Genomic DNA, 19,957 nt, shown 5'->3' on the forward strand with positions numbered 1-19,957 from the left:
AAAAGAAATTTGCGGCTCAAATCTTATCATAGGTCTCTGACTGCGGGAAAATCTAAAACCACACTTTTGTATACGAAAGGTGTTTGTGCAAAAAGTGGTGAGAAATTCTAAACTTATTATTGGCTCACCCCAAGATACTTGTGACCTGGGTGTACGAAAACCCCAGGTCCTGCACATATGTTAAATTCCGCTGGTTAACTCTTCGATAGCTTATGTGGAAAGGCACTCACCGAATGTTAGGAGTGGCCCAGGTGCATCACCCTGAACCCGTAGCTGGGGTGAATGAAGAGACGATAAAAAAGAACGGCAAGCACTCCTGGAGCCACTCGTATGTTAAAAACAGCTTTATTTCAGTCGGTTAAAAGCATACAGTCCCGACGCGTTTTGTATCTTAACGATACATAGTCATAGGCACAATTAACACAGGTAACATAACGGCTTTTTAAATCACTAAACCGGAAATGACATCTTAAATGACACTGCATCTCATTCAACAGATTTTTTAACCCTTTAGCGAAGATTATTTTTTAAAAAACATTAATTATAAAATTCAGTTCTCATGAAGAATAGCTCAAAACAGACTGAAAAATACCTGTAATAATAATATGGCATTTTCTATCTCTATAATACCATCTTGCCCAAACCTGACACTTAGTTTCAATCAATTTGGATTTTGAGACTCTACTCTGGTAATTACAAAAGGGAAAATATTTTAAACTTTCATATTTTCCATAAGTTATCAATAGCCCAGTCGCTGTGTTTAATAAAACAACATATTCATCCTTGTTGTGACATTAGAATAAATGTGTAGAAGTTTCCAGGGCACATCTCAACAAAAAAATGAATTATCTGCACTATATTTAGCTGGCTGTTAGTCACTGGAACCTCTTACATTTAATATAAACTGTATATAAAGTATTACTCACATTGTGTTCTCACAAATGTGTGGGTTCTCAGTTTTTTTTAAACAAAACTTCTTAGTTTACATAGCATGCTGCTATCTTCGCTTTTCTTTAAACCTTAAGGGTAGGACTACACGGATATTTTCGGCGTGATCCGGCGTGTTGCGACAAATCTCAGGCAACGGAAATAAGTTAAGAGATACAAATGTTGGATGAAGTCGCAGCATTGATCCAACGTGACAGGACTGTCGAATGCAGACGCAGCCATAAAGGTTATGGCATATATAGTAAAACAAAAATTAAATGACAATAAAAAGTGTCAGCTTCCTAATCATTATCTGAAATAACCACAAGGTGGCCCTATTTCCCACCTTCTAAGTTAATGTTCCAAATGTTTAGGCTTTTAAAGTATCTATTTACCTACGTGTATATATTTATCTACTTATTAATGATATTAATGAATGACAGTTAAGAAAGGTTAACCGGTGAAACAGTTGTGTGCTATGAGTAAGATTTTGATGGTCCTTTTTTCTTATAACACGCCATATGTTTATTTTTTCCCACATAATACAATAAACTGGGCTGGGTTGTCTTAGATGCTACATTTTTCACAGCAATATGAAACATACTGATATTTTTGCCATGGAGGCTGAAAATAACATTGGTATCTTTTTATTAGTGTTAAAAAAATGTATAATTTTGTATTGTATGATTAATTTGTGTGTGTTGCTAGTACATACTGTGACGCTAGCTATAAATTTGTTTTCTTTAGTTTAAGGCACTGTCTAGTTCATTCTCACTCCAAACCCAAAGTAAGTAGTGGAAATTGAGTATAGTCCAACAAACAGAAAGTACTGCTACACAAACACTCTCACCGCTTTTTGTAGCGTCGGGTGCCGTCTGTAACTCTGTCTGCCCAGGTCCGATTCGTGTACAAGAAATTATTTCAGCAGCACTCCAATTGTACAGTGTATGCATTGTATTGTACAGTATATGTGGGCCTGAGGCCAACAGCCAGTGCTGATAGCTCTTACCAACATCTGTACCCCACATACTACATAAATTCCATTCTGTAACCTTATATATAATAGCAATGCCCTATTCTTGAAGTTTCCATTTCCTCCACAATTCCTCCACAATTCACAATTCCTCCAAAGTTACACTGACCTGTGAGAGGCATGTAAAGTCTATAATATCATGTTGTGCTTCTGTACCTCAACTAGTATTTGGCAATATGATTGATTCTGCTAACTAGGGTTTGGTTTAGCATTTGGTTGAATATGTTTGGATTCAAATGTCTGGTGGGCCGGTCAATTTATGGTTAAACGGGCTGGGGAAGTAGAGCACCCAAATGGGTGCTGAAGCTAAAAAGCAGAATTGGGGCCGAAGCCGCCAAAAAGAGCAGAAGCCACTGAGGAAAACAAAGAAGCTACTGTCACCTAAAAGGAAGAAGACCGCCTGCCAAATTTCAAAGGTATGTTTCCACTGAACACCAATAATCTTTTCTTCTCTTTTTTTTTTTTTTAAATCTCTGGTCACTTTTATAGGGGGGAAGCTCTAACCACCTTTTTTTTACTTGGGGGACCCTGGCCAACTGTTTTTTTTTTTATCTTTGGGGGGGCTAGCCACCAATGTTGTATTTTTTTTGCTTGGGGGGGCTGGCCACCATTTTTTTAACTTGGGGGGCTGCCCAACAATGTTTTTTTTTTATCTTGGGGGGGGGGCTGGCCACCATTTCTTTTAACTGGGGGGCTGGCCACCAATGTTTTTATTCTATTTTTTTTCCTTCTAACTTTTTTTTCTTTTTAACTTGTGTGTAGGGGGATCCTGGCCACAAATGTCGCACATTTATACAGCTATGGGACCTGTTATCCAGAATGCTCTGGACCTAGGTTTTACAGATAAAGGATATTTCTGCAATTTGGATCTTAATACCTTAGGTCTACTAGAAATAAAAATAAAGATAATAGGCTGCTTCTGATTCCAGAATAAAGGATTATTTATATCTTAGTTTGGATCAAGTTTTTGGATCTGTTTTATTATTACAGAGAAAAAGAAAATCATTTTTTTTAAAATTTGGATTATTTGATTATAATGGAGTCTATGGAAGATTGTCTTTCCGTAATTCAGAGCTTTCTGAATAATGGGTTTCCGGATAACAAATCCCATACCTGTATGTGGGCTGCTTTGATTTTTATTTTATTTTTTTTGCCAGGGCTTCTTTTTACTCCCAGTCTGGCCCTGAAGGTGCCATATTACCTCAAGGAACTAAGATTTCCCTTCCTACTGTGAGTAGCAGCCTTCACAGTCCATAAACTTACATTTTTCTTCTTTTAATGTACAGTATTTAGCTGGGTCCTGGGGGTGCTAAAGACAATACATGAGCAGACCCTGAGACTGCTGAGATATTGTACCTGACTAATAAGTAGTTTCAGTAGTATATATATATGGAAAAACAATATCTTTCCAAGGCGGGATGGGGCTGAAATGATGTGGCTGTATAACCAATGACAAACTGCTTCCTCTGTGTTTGGATAGAATTCCCGCCTTGTCAGATGAAAACAGGGGAACAAATTGTAACATAAGCAGAAGTTTTTCTGGCAAAGTAGCAACTGGTAACTGCACAACTTTTATTCAAGGCAGAGAGTAAGGAAAAGGAGGCGTGAATACGGGGCAGCCATGTTTGTATAGGCGCAGCTCACCTGCCCTAATTGAGCTACAGGGGAACAGCACCAGCACTGATAGCAGCCCCGCGGATTGACAGGACACTCGCACTTAGTGAATGGGATGACGTCGCGGAGGGAGCCACCCCCAGCCCTTATATAGAGGCCCCGCTCCGCAGGTCTGTGGGAAAGGCAGCAGGTGTCCCATAGAGGGATGGGTGGGTGGGCGGCGGTTTCTTGGCACCGACCCTGAGTTGAGCAGCAGCAGCATGAAACGCGGTGATGTGAATAGCACGGGCAGGAGGATGTTGAATCCGATCAGCTGCACAACGACTATGAAGGAGCGGGACAGAAGTAACATGACGGCGAGGGCGGAGGAGGGGGGCAACGCGGTGTCCGTGGCATTCCCACTGTCCATGATGATCACGGGGTTGGTGGGCAACGCGCTGGCAATGTTATTGGTGTATAAATCGTACAAGAACAAGGAAGGTGCGAGGAAACACTCGTTCCTGCTGTGCATCGGCTCCCTGGCACTCACAGACTTCATAGGTCAACTTCTCACCAGCCCCATTGTCATCTCCGTGTACCTGTCCAACCGGCAGTGGGCTAAGGTGGACACCTCGGGGCACCTGTGTCCTTTCTTCGGACTGTGCATGACTATGTTCGGCCTGTGCCCACTGTTTATAGCGAGCGCTATGGCGATAGAGCGCACCCTGGCCATCCGCAGCCCTCACTGGTACTCCTGTCACATGAAGCCCCGCGCTACCAACACGGTGCTGCTCTGCATCTGGCTCGGGGTGCTGGCCTTTGCCCTCTTGCCTATCCTCGGGGTGGGACAGTACACGCTGCAGTGGCCGGGCACTTGGTGCTTCATCAGCACGGGGGACAGCGAGGCGCCGGGGAACATCTTCTTCGCTTCCACTTTCGCCTGCCTCGGACTTGTGTCGCTCTTTACCACTTTCTCTTGCAACTTGTCGACCATTGTCGCCTTGGTGTCCCGGTGTAAGCGCCGCAGCAGCACGTCCCACGCGAACAGGCACTGGGAAAGGATCACGTTAGAGACCCTCATCCAACTCATGGGCATCATGTGCGTCCTCTTTGCCTGCTGGTCCCCTCTCCTGGTAGGCGCATTTCCCTCTTATTTCCCTCTTATTTCTCTCTTATTCACACTCTACAGACGTACAGGAACTCAGTATTGTAAGTTTGTGCAAGTACTAACACTGTATGTATCACTCACTCACTCACTGGTGCCAAGGAATGGTTTATTACAGAGCAAACTGAACCTTATATTTAGCACTGATGTCCCAGTCTGTCATTCCAGTTATAGACTTGATTAGTGGCATACCCCTTTCCATTGTAATAAATTCAGTGCTTATATGTAAAAAAGTCATCATCAGCTGCTGTAGCACCTCTTGGCTAGTAGTCTAGTAGTGACACTACTCAGCTTTTGTCATGTTTCCTCTCACTAACCAGAGAAACTTCATGAACTGCATGTGTTGACTGATCATTTTCTGCTGTAGGATCCTCAGCTAACGAATATTATTCATTGAGGGGTCTTTCTGGGAGACTTGAGAACTCTTGTGGGTACACACACACACACCTTCAAAGCCTTTTACAATAAGAACCTACACACATAAGTAGGAGGGCACAAAGTGCTATTGCTTATTAATTTCTCTAACACACACACATTAGGATATCCAGTGTTGGACTGGGACACCAGGGGCCCATGAAATAGGCCAAAAGTTTAACAGCATGAGGGCCCACTGACACCTGGGCCCACCGGGAGTTTTCCTGGTGTTTCGGTGGGCCAGTCTGACACTGAGGATATCACTGTGGGAGACCTACCATTTAGTCATTTCATCCTTAGCTTCTGTTATAGCACAGTGTGGCAGTGCAGGGAAAAATTACACAAGGCTTTTAAAGATTGTTACTGTAAATACTAGAAGGGATACTGCGTCCTTACTACTTTCTGTCATTTGTCTTAAAACCAGCATTTAGGATACGTTTATGATGTATTCATGCATTGTTTTTGTGCTGAAGTCATAAAGTGCTATAACAACAGCCTGGCATGCATGGTATATGGTCAGAGTATAACTGCCAGCCAAAACACAGCCTTATCAATATTGAAATTAGAAATTGTATGATCATGTATACTATGAACCTGGTGTAGTTGCAGATACATTATAAGGGCAACATTCTTGATCAAATTAACATAAAAGTATCAACTCCCAGCAAAGCATTATCTTACCATGCTCTTCTAAGTAGATGTATCAAGCACAGATATACTAGTAAATATCTATAGTATAAGTATAATGTCCCTCAAGCTCCATAGATTAGTACATGTAATACTTGATACTGTATTGACTTAGGGATGTACAGTATATCTACAGTTATATGGTGCACTGGGTGCCAAGTGACAGATATGTAAAGCAAAAGGTAAAAACTGTCACTCTAAGGGTTTGTATAATATGCAAAAAGGAGATTTGTTTTTGCATATTTTACAATATTATACAAACCCCTGAGTGTGCCAATTTTTACCTTTTGATATCTAATAATAATGATAAAATACACACACAGTAAGTCCCTACAGTTAAGAGAACAAATAAAAGTAGAGGATGAAACCATGAGATGACCGTGATGATGGCTTGATATTATGGTCACAGTGAGCCTATGAATTTATGCACAAAGTTGTAAGTCACTGTGGAAATCTAGCTGGTTTGGCACAGCAACATCAGATTTGTATAGCACCTCCACCAAAAGCATTGCTCTGTCCCTATTGGATATAAACAATATGAAGCCAGTGATTCTATCCCTCCGTCCCTTTAGGTTTCTCACAATTATCCAGCTTGGATCAATAAAAAAACAATGGATTTGATTTGTGAGTTCATAGGCTGCAACCATAATGTACTAGCTACAGATGGATCTTACAGACAGCCTGAGTTGTACCCAGGTCCGGACTGGGATTCTAAATACACCTTGCATTCCAAGTACACAGAGGTTCAAACAGCTCACCACCAGCCCAATAAATAGTGAGTGTCTATGGCAACTTACAGCAGCCCCTCTGGCATTTGCCTACAGATTGCCAGCCTGGGCCTGGTTGTACCTGTCACATGCTCATCCATAAGGAGCAAACTATACCTTTGGTGTGACTTCTACTTGTGCTATATAGAGACCCTGAATTGCATTAGGTGATAGTATTCTGTACATAAATAAATTAGATATATATGGGTAACAGATTTGGGCTTGTATTCCAAAGGCAGATCTACATAATTTTTTAGTTCTGAATGTGTCATGCAGAATTGTAAACATGTTTGTCCATTTCCTTGACAGCATATTATCACTTACCAAATCAAATTGACTGCATCTGCTATAAATGTAAATCTTTGGCACCTGTACTGTTGCTGGTCAACCTGTGACTTTAGCGTGTAGTGGTTAGAGAATTCATTTCATCTTTACCATGTGTCCACCTAAGTGATCAAGCAGCACTTCCAGAACTTATAATATACACTTTCATGTAAACAGAATGAAACTGCATTTTAGTTACATCAAATATTATAGGTGTCTTCATAATCAGTAGAGTAAAACATTTGCAGAAATAAGCATTACTATGCACACTGATTATAAGAGTATTTTTTTCAAGACCATTAAATTATGCCATTTCAGACCTGGTGTAACATATTGAAGTGAAATCGAGGCATGGAAAGCATTATAAACATTATTGTAAAAATGATTGCCATTCAATTGCAGTCTTTATACGACTTTTTTAAATTCCCATTTTACACTGAGTGAGAGAATCATAAAGTATATCATTTTCAGCTCAACACTTAGGGGCAGATTTAATAAAATTTGAGATTAATCAAAGACTCATCCACTTTTCATTAACTCATTTGGGATTTTTAAAATCTTTTAAAACCTAGCCAAGCATTGCTAGGATTGCATAGATTGCTGCTGGTTGCTTAAGGCAGAAAATTCTATTTGCTAGTGGCTGACAATAATTAACAAGTGCTGCCCATAGGGAAAGGGTCAATTTGCCTGTGGCCTTAGATGCTGAATAAGAGCAGTCTGGTCAACTAAAAAGGCAGTCCAATCAGACTGCATGGCAATGGTGCTGATCAGCAATAGGCGATATACAAAGAGGAACCATTATGCCCAGTTTTTCACTTTAATCAGATCACTTTGCAAAGTGGCAGCATCCTGCATAGAACATATAGTTCTGCACAAATTTGTATCAGCAAAAATAGAAACAGTACTTTCAGTTCCCTCCTCCAGGTCATTAATAAACAAGTTGAAAAGCAAGGGACCTAGTACAGAGCCCTGCGGTACTCCACTAACAACATTGGTCCAACTAGAAAATGTTCCATTTACCACCACTCTTTGTAATCTATATTTTAGGCAGTTCTCTATCCAAGTACAAATACTATGTTCCAGGCCAACATTCCTTAATTTAACCAGTAACCCTCTGTATGGTACTGTATCAAATGCTTTTGCAAAGTCTAAGTAGATCACATCCACTGCCATCCCAGAATCAAGGTCCCTGCTCACCTTCTAATAAAAATATATTAAATTACTCTGGCAAGATCCATTATGCATGCAAAAAGTCAGGTCTGCACACTCAAATACGAATCTTGAGACTCAGGTGGTAAAATTGAAATATGTTTTACTGGTTAAAAAAGAACAAGCAAACAAGAAGCATAATGTTTAACAAAAACAGAAAACATTTCACATGATGCTCTTTGTAGTCTTCTTTTCTGCCTTGCTTGTACCTTAAGGGTGGTATGTATATTAGCATCATGTGAAATGTTTTCTGTTTTTGTTAAACATTATGCTTCTTGTTTGCTTGTTCTTTTTTAACCAGTAAAACATATTTCAATTTTACCACCTGAGTCTCAAGATTCGTATTTGAGTGTGCAGACCTGACTTTTTGCATGTACTATATTTGGTTGCTCTGTAGGGGTGACCTAAAGGTTATTTTGCACCTCCCACTGCATTGTTTTCTCTTGTATTTTTTGAATAAGGTGTGCCCTCCATTCATCTGTATTTCCAAGATCCATTATGCATAACACCATGCTGAAACAAACTCATAGTTTTATGATTTGCAACAAAGTCCAATATCTTATCCCTTAATAACCATTCGAAAAGCTTTCCTTCCAGTGACACCACTTTAGCAATTCGCCAGTCTCTCAGCACCATGACAAGCCCGAAAAATTAAGTAAAGAAGTTTGGCAACCACAGAGCTAAGCTCGCTAAGTACCCTGGGATAAATAGCATCCGGTCCCGGACCTTTGTTTATCTTAACATGTTCTAGTCTTCCTCATGTGTGAACCATGCATCATTAGTTGTATCACAATAATTAGGACTATTAAGAAGGAAACTTTCATTAACTGGTTCGTCATTTGTGTAGACAGACAATAAATAACAGTTCAGAATCTCATCTTTTTTTCTTTTTTCACTAACCAGTAAACCCCCTCTGAGATTAAGGGTCCCTTTCCTGCTTCATTCTTTTACTATTTAAAAAATAATTTTGCATTCTTTTTACTGCGTGCTGCAGTACCCCCCTTTTCAATACCGCTTTTAGCTTGTCTAATATAGTTTTCGCATGATTTATTACTCCTTGAGCCTGATAACGCGTTTCGGGATTCATCTATCTAAGGGGATTAAGGGATTGAATCCCGAAACGCGTAGGGCTTGAGATCCTTGTGGAAGTTGCAATAAACCTGCTATCTCCTTGAACAGAGTGTCGTCTACTTTTTTGGATTTGGTTTTGAGTGATTAAAGGGCTACTTACCTTCATTAGCAAAACTGTAACAGATAAAACCTGACCCTAAAAACCCCAGAAATGTGTTCAAACTTTCCATAACCTGCCAAATTTTGTAAAATGTTAGTGGTATTTAGGGGGTGTGGTCGTAAAAAGGGCCATGGTCAAAAGTGTTTGCCGCTTTGCATGGCAGATCTTTGTCCCTCATTTTTTTAATGTTGGTATGGTATCTTTAATAGCATCCCCCTTCAGTTAATAGATATTTCTACACAATTAATAGAGCAATATAGGACTAATCATGATTAGTTCCCTTTATTGGGGCTGTGCCATGAATAGTACAGTTAAGGGTCTGATTTACAAAGATAAGTGCTAAATTACACTAGTGCATCAATTAGAGCTTAAATAATTATCAGAATATCAACACATGCTTTAAAAAACTAGCTATATCCCAAATAAGAATTTCTGAGAGGGCATTACAGTGATAGTTATTGCTTTGTAAAGACAAGGAAGCACCCTAGCATCTTTTTTAATATGGTTATTTATTTTTTGGAGTCTTATTTATTTTTTGGAGGCTGTCAGGTGTCACTTTTGCTGCAAACAGCATTGTTGGCACACTATAAGGACTATAACTGGGCAAAATATACATATACCACAGTGACTGTAAGGCCCAGACAGTTATACCTATTATTTTCCATGTTACTATGGACAGTTCTAGCAATATTCATTGTACTGCATTGGCAAATTTTTCGGTACTTTAAAACTACACAGATTTTCTATTAGAACTCAGAAATCTTTGGAAGCAGACCAAGCAGTCACTAGATCTCACGTAAATGCTGTAATACAATGTGTTCTTTGCTTTTTATTCATACTGAGCTAATGGATTTATGTTCTGTGTGTTTCCAAATAGGTGATCATGCTGAAAATGATATCCAATCATACTTCACTTGAACACTGCAAGCCAAAAGGTTCAGAGCAAAGTACAGAGCTACAGAAAGACTGCAATTTCTTTTTGACTGCTGTCCGTCTGGCTTCACTCAACCAGATACTCGACCCTTGGGTTTACCTCTTACTTCGACAAATTCTGCTCAGGAAATTTTGCCAAGTAGCAAATGCCGTGTCAAACTGCTCACATGATGAACAGAAACAACAGCCAATGATCCCCGCAAATGAAATAAGACCAGCTGAAGTATGATCTATATTGTTCGTATTTATAGAACTTTGGGTGGAGCTTACAAGCGCAAAGACTTGGAAAAGCCGAGCAAAGATTTAATGTGAAATGGCCGGGTGGTCTATATTTTCAGTAAGCAAAGTACTATTTATGAAGCTGCTAAAATGATAATATATCTTCTATAATGTGCCAAAATGTTTATACTGAAATGAATGCAGTGACTTAAAGAACACATTATACAAAGAATGAATGTGATATTGCAACAGCATGTTACTCAAGAAGATGCACTGTTAGCAAGAAGCCCTACCAACAGAGGCGAGCAACTGTGTGCCAGATAATGCTTATATGATTCAAAAAGAAAAATAAACACAGGTTGGCATGGGCTAGAGTTTATTTATTAGTACAATACTAAAGAGTTTACTTTTTTTAAAATATGTATAGGGTTACAATTAAACTACAAATACACAGAAATGTGAGTACTCTAGTGTACTGATCTGAACTATATTGTACCCATCTTCTATTGAATGCAAACTCGAACTAGAATTTGGGTTAACAATGTGGGGGCACATTTACTAATGGTCGAATATCGAGGGTTAATTAACCCTCGATATTCGACTATCGAAGTTAAATCCTTCGACTTCGAATATTCGAAGTCAAAGGATTTACCGCTATTCGTTCGAACGATTTGAAGGATTTTAATCCATCGATCGAACGAAATTCCTTCGATCAGAAAATTGCTAGAAAGCCTATGGGGACCTTCCCCATAGGCTAACATTGTACCTCGGTAGGTTTTAGTTGGCAAAGTAGGGGGTCGAGGTTTTTCTTAAAGAGAAAGTACTTCGACTATCGAATGGTCGAATAGTCGAACGTTTTTTTTTTTCGAATCGTTCGAGTCGAAGGTCGAAGTAGCGAATTCGATGGTCGAAGTAGCCAAAAAAAACCATTCGAAATTCAAAGTATTTTTTCTTCTATTCCTTTACTCGAGCTAAGTAAATGTGCCCCTATGTGTTGGTGTGCACTTGGAGACAAGTTATAACATGTGTGAATGGGAAAACAACGATCCATGGCACATATCAGCCTTTTTATTGCGGCAAGTAGCAACAATCAAACCTTCATAGGTGCCATTGCTCTGACAGATTTATTTGCTATGCTTTTAAAGCAAACATTTCAATTGCATTACAGCCTTATGAAGCTTGTGTATCTGCTATGGCAGGGCTTGTTTCTTAGCAGTTAGGGACATATTTTATTTGTTTAGTTCCTTATTATAATGACTTGCTCTAAATAAGCAAAGGGTTTGGTAAATTATCAGGAAAGTGCAAAGGAAACTCGCTTCTTTTTGCCAAAGCAAATGCAATTTTATATACAGTAATTGAGTGCTGCCAACCTTGAAGATACTTCCTCAAATTATTAACCTTTGAAAACCAAAGTAATCTATAAACATACCTGTATGTATAAATCATTTTATGCAATCCTCAAAACAAATATATTTGCAGGTGTGTAAAGCACTTTACAAATACATTTATTTCTCTGGATGAAATCTGGAAAGTCAAAGGCCAGATTAAAGAAGTTCTTAAATTAAGATTTCTTGTTAAGCTTTGATGGATACTAATACATTTGAAGAGCGCTATTGGAATAGAAAAGGTAGGTTATGGTCAAAGAAAGAAGAGCAGAGCCTTATGTAAGACTGAAACTGCAACAAGTCACTGGTCTTGCCACAGAACCTTGATTTCATTGTACACACTAGGGAAGGAATAGGGGCAGATTCACTGAAGTGCGAAGTGGCTAATGCTAGCGTCAATTTGCCAGAAACCCCATCCGCAGGGACATAGCCAAATTCACTAACAGGACAATTCACTAGTGAACAATGCATTAAAGTTGTAAAAAATGCTTGCGACTTTTCTTTTTTTAAAGGGGGATTGCCTTCAGGGGTCCGAACTATTAAATATTTATGTATGTACAATTTTTTTAGACAAATTTGAGGGGCATGCCACATCTGTTTAAGGGTGGGCTCATGTCTAGGGCATTAGGGGATCTCTTCTGACTTTAGTATGGCTCATTGGACATGTTTGAAAAAGTGGCCGCTTCAAGCATTTGCACCAACATTACTAATAAAGACCTCCATGCGACTTTTAGGTACCTGCCCTATTGAAATTAACCTAAGCGCAAGAGAAGATTCAACGCTAGCGAAAATTCGATGTGAAATGCTTGCCCAGCCAAAGTAACGTTAGTAAAAATCCAGCTGCTGAAACGCAACTTTGCACTTTAGTGAATTAGTGTGGTGGTTACGAATTTGTACCTGTCGAAGAGACACGGAGTGTGGCGAAGTGGTCGCTGTCGAAAATTTGCCATTTAGTGAATTTGCCCCAAAGAGAGAAATAATTATGCATTCCATTGGACATATACAATAGGAACTAAAACATATGTTTGCCAAGCAGCACACCTTTCCCATAGCATAATAACCGTTAACATTATTACTACATCATCAGCAGGCTGTCACCTGTCTTGCTAATAACACTGAATCTGCTTCATTGGCCAAATAAGAGTTAGAAATTCTTTGAGGGTGTAGAAAAATGTATAGTCTATCTATGAATGTTGCCTTATTTTCAGCAGACATTGATTAATCTGAAACAATGCAGTCAAATATTTACTTGCTTTATTGATGAGCATGATCTCTTTCTCTAAAGGACGGATTGTTTTTCCTGCTACCCCTTCCTTAATGGGAAAGGGTAAACATACATGGTTGGAATCAGCTTTAGCTTCCAAACTCTAACTTAAGGAATTTAAAAATCCTTTGTTGGCAAATTTATTAACACATCACATGATGCATATTTATAAAGTTTTAAAAAGATGGTAAATGTTAACATATTTCTTGAGTCTTTGATTGTGCAAGGGGTTCAAATCCAGATCCCAAGTATCAACACTTTGCTGTATATTCCGGAGGAAAGTGGATATTGAAAAAATTGGATGTTTGTAATCTTACTTTGATCAGACTCTTTTGGACTGCTTTGAACAGTTGAACAAATTCATTTCCAACTGAATTCACATAGCAACATAAATAAATATGCAATGGCAGTATCATTCTCAACAGAAGCAGGGCATTGGTGAGGCATAATTTTTTGCATAATCTGCAACTTGCTCCCTTGACAGTGTTAAATGGTTTCAAGCTACAGGCCTTTTATTTATACTATTTTTATAGCCATGGTGCTTTACAATGATATCAGCAAACATTTTGGGGGCAATTGTGAGCACTTGAAGAAGGATGTTCCCCCTTAAAAAAATTTGCTGAGACGTTAATAAAGCACAATAACTACTGCACATTGCAGGATTAGTGAGTGCTATGTGGACGGTGTTTTATTGGATTCAGGCAGCTATAGTCCTTTCCAAGAACCTATTCCTGCACTGCTACACACTCTAGTTTTTCACAGTTAAGATGTTAAACTTATGTATATTTGTGTATCTAAATCTTGTGTATCTACCTGGTCATTCCTTCAGGGCAGCATAATTAGCAAATCATGCTAGTTAAAAGATGGGCACATCTGAGAACTAAACAGCCTTTTTCTTTGTCTAGGCCATGTTTTTTTCCAATGTGGTGGAAGGAAAATTTGTGGTGGCTGCTTATGCTACCTGATTCATGGTGCAGAAGAGAGTGGAACCATCTGGTTCTCTGGTTGTGCGATTGGCCTCTTCTTGTGACAACAGGCACTTCATATCTCATGATTTGTAGTTCTGATTGCATTACTTCTAAAGCTACCACGTCAACATATGTTCCCAGGACAGCACTTTAAAGTTCCAATCACTTCTTTGCAGAAAAATGCAAGCACAAAGTTATACCTTTATCTAGGCAGGTCATGCTTCTTGACATCTGTAAAAACAGTTTTACTGTATTTTACATTGTATTTTAGTGATTATTACCAAGTTTCAGTGTTTCAGGGAGAAATTAGAGGGCACTACTTTTGTCTACTTCACTTTGTTACTTATATTGTTTTTATTTGTTTGTGTTCAGGTAAAATACTTGTGCCTGTGCACCCCTTATGATTATTAGGTTTGGCCATACGTAGAGCAGTATGCAAAGGGACATGTGTATAAAAGTGTTTAAAATATTTACGCCAAAAAAGCTCCACTGCCCTTATGTATGAATTTTCACTTAAAGAGCTGTTACAAAGAGTTGTTTTTGCTAAATGATTTGGTTTGCTGAGAAAGAGCACAACGGCAGAACTTGCTGCAAATAGTGTTTATTCCCACGACATGTTTCGGGCTATGTGCCCTTTATCAAGTGTAAAATTCAATTCACAATGTGCAAGTTAAATAGGAACATACAGGAAGTGACGTCACCACCTCTCAAATGTGCGGTCTGATTAAATTAACTTATTACACACAAAGTCCAATTTATTGTTTAAAGTCCAATAAGTCCATAAATTGTGTGGTTCCATTTTTGAGTGCGTTGTTGTGTAGCATCCAAAGCATAAAAGTCCATATATACATGAGCCTACCTATAAAACTTGATATCACAAAGAATGTGCAAGAGGATCTCTTGGGGATTGAGATTGGACATCAAAAACTTGTGTGCTGAAAATCATTTTTTACAGCAACGCTGGCAAGAAATTTGTAACAAATGTAGCCAGGACTTGATGTTGATAACAGTTGAAAGATATCCAAGATATCCACGTAGCAATTGAGAAGTCTTGAGAGGAAGTGGTTTGTGAAAAAGGGAAACAACAAGCAGAGAGCCTGTTTAAGGTGCAAGACAAATCACTTACAAAGCTGCGGGAAACTGTCACTGCACGGAAGAGAGTGAAGTTTGAGCGCGACGCAAGAGACTATGAGGAAGGTCAGGTGTATACGTTGTGCGACGATCAGAGAAGACATCGCTTGCAACAGGCCCAGGAGGGCGGGCGCGCAGAGGATCCTGATTACCAACGCGGACCCACACGCTCCAACAGGCAGCCGGACAGGTCATCTGATGTAAATAATGAGTCATTGTCTGCCTTTGAGAAAATTGTTACACATGAGGTAAAACAAATATGGGATAAAAGGAGTGTAAATGGTAAACACCACCAGAATCTCACAGCTAAAGAGCGAATGGCAATACAAGGGTTAAAATCTAATCCCTCCATTGTAATAAGGAAAGCAGACAAAGGGGAGCCATAGTGATAATGGATAAAGAAAAATATCTATGTGAAGCGTTTGCACAATTGGCTGTACCTGTGACCCAAGTAATACCATTAAAAAGGAAATTGAGTTACTGGTCACTCAAGCACATGAAAACGGTATTATACCAGGTCATGTTAATGATTTTCTGATCCCAGAGTATCCCCGCAACCCTGCACTCTATTTGCTACCAAAGATCCATAAAACAATGAAAAACCCCAAGGTAGGCCGATTGTGTCAGGAATTGGGTCCATTTTGGAACCTTTATTGAAATTTGTTGATAGTTATCTGCAGCCACTCGTCAACAATATTAGTACCTGCCTCAAAGACACTACTGATCTACTATGTAGACTAAAAGATATGGGTACATTAAATCAGGATGTGATTCTGTGTAGCATTGACATCCAGAGTCTATATACTTCCATCTCACAAGATGAGGGCATTGCATATAAAGAGGAGGCTTTGCTAGAGACAGATATCCCACACCAATTGATTTTTTCCTGGTGGATTGTCTCAACATTGTACTTAAGAGAAATTACTTTCGGTTCGCAGATACCTTTTACTGGCAAAAACAAGGCACCTCAATGGGGGCAGCGGTCACTCCCTCATTTGCCAATATTTTCGTTCACTAATTGGAAAAACGGCTATTTTTGACCTACCCATATACATCAAATAGTGGGGTACTATAGGTTTGTGGACAATATACTGGTCTTATGGGAGGGTACTGTAGAATCTTTTAATGAAATGATACAGGTTGCAAACAAAGCACACCCCACCATTAAATTCACAACTGAGATTGGGGTCCACATGATTAATTTCTTGGATGTGACCATAAGGTTGGAAAATGGTCAGATTAGTACGGGGTTGTATCGTAAAAAGACAGATAAAAATAATATTCTACATGCCTCCAGTTATCATACACCTAATGTGATTAGGGCCATACCAAATGGCCAATTTATCAGAGCGCGTAGAATTGCCTCTGATGAGAAAGACTATTCTCTTGCAGCTAACAGCCTAAAAGAAAGAGGATATAAACCAGGCGTGATTGAAAAGTGTGCAAAAGAAATGGGTGAAATGGCAAGACATGAGTTACTTGCATACAAAACAAAAACTGGTCAAGACAGGTTGCCTCTGGTGAGCCAATATAATAAATGTAGTAAAGAAATTGAACACATAGGCCATAGATATTGGCCTATACTCTTAGAGAACAAAGACCTTAAAAAATCCCCACTATTCTGTTACACTAAAGGGAAAAGTCTGAGAGATACCCTTTGCCAATCACAAGTGTGTCCCCCATCTAAAAAGGGCGCTCAAAGGTTTTTGGGAAAACTGAACCGAACGATTAAGATTAGACATTTTGCCATATGTGACACGTGCAATGTGATTGACTTACTTAAGTGCCCATGTGGGCTGGGGTATGTGGGGCAGACCTCAAGGCCAATTAAAACCTGCATAAAAGAACATAGAGGGAATATAAGAAACTATAAACAAGGGACAGTTACCGATACGTCTCAAGACACTTTAATTTATTGAATCATAATCAATCCCAATTGAGACATTAATAAATTACGACTACAAAGAGAGTCCTTTTGGATAAAAAAATTAGACACACTGCAACCTAAGGTCTAAATGATAGTGGAATATTAAGTGTTTCCTGTGAATCCCTATGTCGGCTGTTTGGTTGTTAACCAAGTTTTCTCATTGTTACAGATAAAAAATTTGAGCCCATTTATGAAAACAAGAATATTTCTTGAAGTTATTCGTACAATTACAGATATATGGTAAGATATATTCTTACCATAGTCTTCCACATTCTTTGTGATATCAAGTTTTATAGGTAGGCTCATTATAGGGCAGTTCCTTTATGTTGTTTCTTGCTTCCTGTATATATGGACTTTTATGCTTTGGATGCTACACAACAATGCACTCAAAAATAGAATCACACAATTTATGGATTTATTTGACTTTAAACAGTAAATTGGACTTTGTTTGTAACAAGATAATTTAATTTGAGAGGTGGTGATGTCACTTCCTGTATGTTCCTATTTAAATTGCACATTGTGAATTGAATTTTACACTTGATAAAGGGCACATAGCCCGAAACAAGTCGTGGGAATAAACACTATTTGCAGCAAGTTCTGCCGTTGTGCTCTTTCTTAGCAAACCAAATCATTTAGCATATGCAGCTACAACTGTGGCAGGGGTGTAAACTGAGGAGTGTCTAAGCTGACCCACACTTCATTGCTTGGCTTTTTTAAAGAGTTGTTTTTATAAAGGTGTGTATAAATAAAAATCATTACACAGATTCATAAAACTGAAACTGACCCACGGGAAAGGATAACAGAGCCACAATGACATTTTACATGTTTTCCAAGGTATCCCCAGTGCTCACTGACAATCACACATACATAGTAAAATCTTTTATCTGTGATATTTCTGATCATGTTTGCTTGCATAGCTTTGTTTAATTGAATGGTTCAGTTCCCTCATAATACAGACGTATTAAGAATTATAGAATACAATATTTTTGCTCCCTTGTATACCTTGCCACATTCCGGCTCCTTCACAGGGCAATGGGCACCAGTGAGTTAATCCTAAAAATAGAAATCACCTTATTAAGTAGAGGAAGAGTCAAAATCTAAAGTGGGGTGAAACCACCAAAATGTACCTTTAGGGTGGTGGCAGGCATTTCCTTGTGAGGCAACTTCGGGCGCCTTCAGAAATCTGAAACGATTCGTATCCCACCGGCGATTCGTATTCTTGCCGGCAGGAAGGCATTTGGGGAGATTAGTTGCCCGAAGTAGAGAAGATTTGTCGCTGGACGACTAATCTCCCCATCTGCCACCACCCGTAGAAACATCTAAGTTTGATCTGGATCTGGTGAATCCCTTAATTAGAGGAATAAGGAAAACATTAGATCTGAACTTGGATCAATCTACAGTAACTACAGCTGATAAATTACCAAGAAGTTACTAGGGTGGATAGGAAAAGAGAGTGGGAGATTACAGATATCTAAAAAAAAAAAACCAAGAAGGTATAGCATTGTGACTTAAAGTGATGCATTCATTATTGGAGAAGCTATGCCAATCACCAAACAGCAAACATTCTATAGAGTGTAAAAATATTTTCTTTCTCTGCTAAAAACCACAAACAAACGGAAAGTAACTTTTTCTACTAAAGCTACCCTGTTAAGAGGAAGAAACATAATACATAAACTCAAGCAAATAGGACAGCAGTGATATAGCATGAAAATAACCTGGATCAGTAATGTAATGCAAACTTTTGTTTACTTAAATCATACTAAAACCATGAACATAATAAGTGGCCTTTTAAACCTGGTGTGAGAAAGTATAGTGATTAGATGCTGCAATTGTGAATGTGGAAATCTTAATCAGCAATATCAAATTTGCTTTATGACCTTTTGATAAAATCTTAGCTTTTACTTCAGCATAATTCTTCAGTCTTCAGAATTAATTCATCATTCTTAGAATTAAAACTGCACTAGGAAAAAGGATGTGTGACTAGAGTGCGGTCTTTCTTAATTTGCATTTATTCATTTGTTTCTTATAATTTCCACACTGCTGCTTAATCCCTATAAGGGTTAACTGTAAATCCCCAGAAGGGTTAACTGTAAATCCCCATAAGGGTTAAATGTAAATCTCCGTAAGGGTTAACTCTATCTGTCGTCTGACTCTTTATATATTTGGGACTGGGAAGAGTTATTTTCCCATTTTAAGCATGCCCTGGGGAAAACAGATAAATTCCCTAGGCATTAAAAGTGGGGGGTTCCAAACTTTCAGCCTCTTTGGACATTTTTTGAGGAGCAGATGGGACTGATAAGCTTGAGATAGAAGGAAGAAGGCCTTAGAATAACTTGTTACTATCAAATGTACTAGCTCCTAAAATAGCACACCCTAGGAGTGAGAATCAGACAAGTACCATCATTTCAGGATGCAATCCGCTGGCAAGTGCCAGTAACTATTTGTTGGAGGCACTAAAGCATTTAGTGAATTACCTTTTCGTATGATGTAGAAAGTGATATTCTGAGATGATTTGCAATTGGTTTTTAGTTTTAATTATGTGTAATTATGTGTAATAAAAAGTAACAATAAATATGAGTCTGAAGATGAAAGATGCCCCAGTAGCTCCCCATCTTCTTTTCTGCTGATTCACTGCACCTTTTTGGCGCTGCTGTCAGTTACTTAGCTTAGGGATCGACTCACAACATACTGAATATACAGAATAGAAATGTCACAATATAAGGCTGATGAGTAATTAATACAGATAATTACTACATGTCAGCACAGAAACCAGTGCAATT

General features: G+C 38.8%; 1 protein-coding gene across 1 annotated transcript; it reads left to right on the forward strand.

Annotated features, from left to right (window-relative positions):
- The first annotated feature begins 3,808 nt into the window (after positions 1–3,808).
- On the forward strand, positions 3,809–10,870 carry ptger3.L (prostaglandin E receptor 3 L homeolog). Its single transcript, NM_001098711.1, is given in 2 exon segments — positions 3,809–4,686; positions 10,228–10,870. Coding segments are annotated over 2 exon segments (1,137 nt in total). The 5' UTR covers positions 3,809–3,834; the 3' UTR covers positions 10,513–10,870.
- The last annotated feature ends 9,087 nt before the right edge of the window (positions 10,871–19,957 follow it).

This window comes from Xenopus laevis, chromosome 4L (genome assembly GCF_017654675.1).
Source record: "Xenopus laevis strain J_2021 chromosome 4L, Xenopus_laevis_v10.1, whole genome shotgun sequence".
Lineage (NCBI taxonomy): Eukaryota > Metazoa > Chordata > Amphibia > Anura > Pipidae > Xenopus > Xenopus laevis.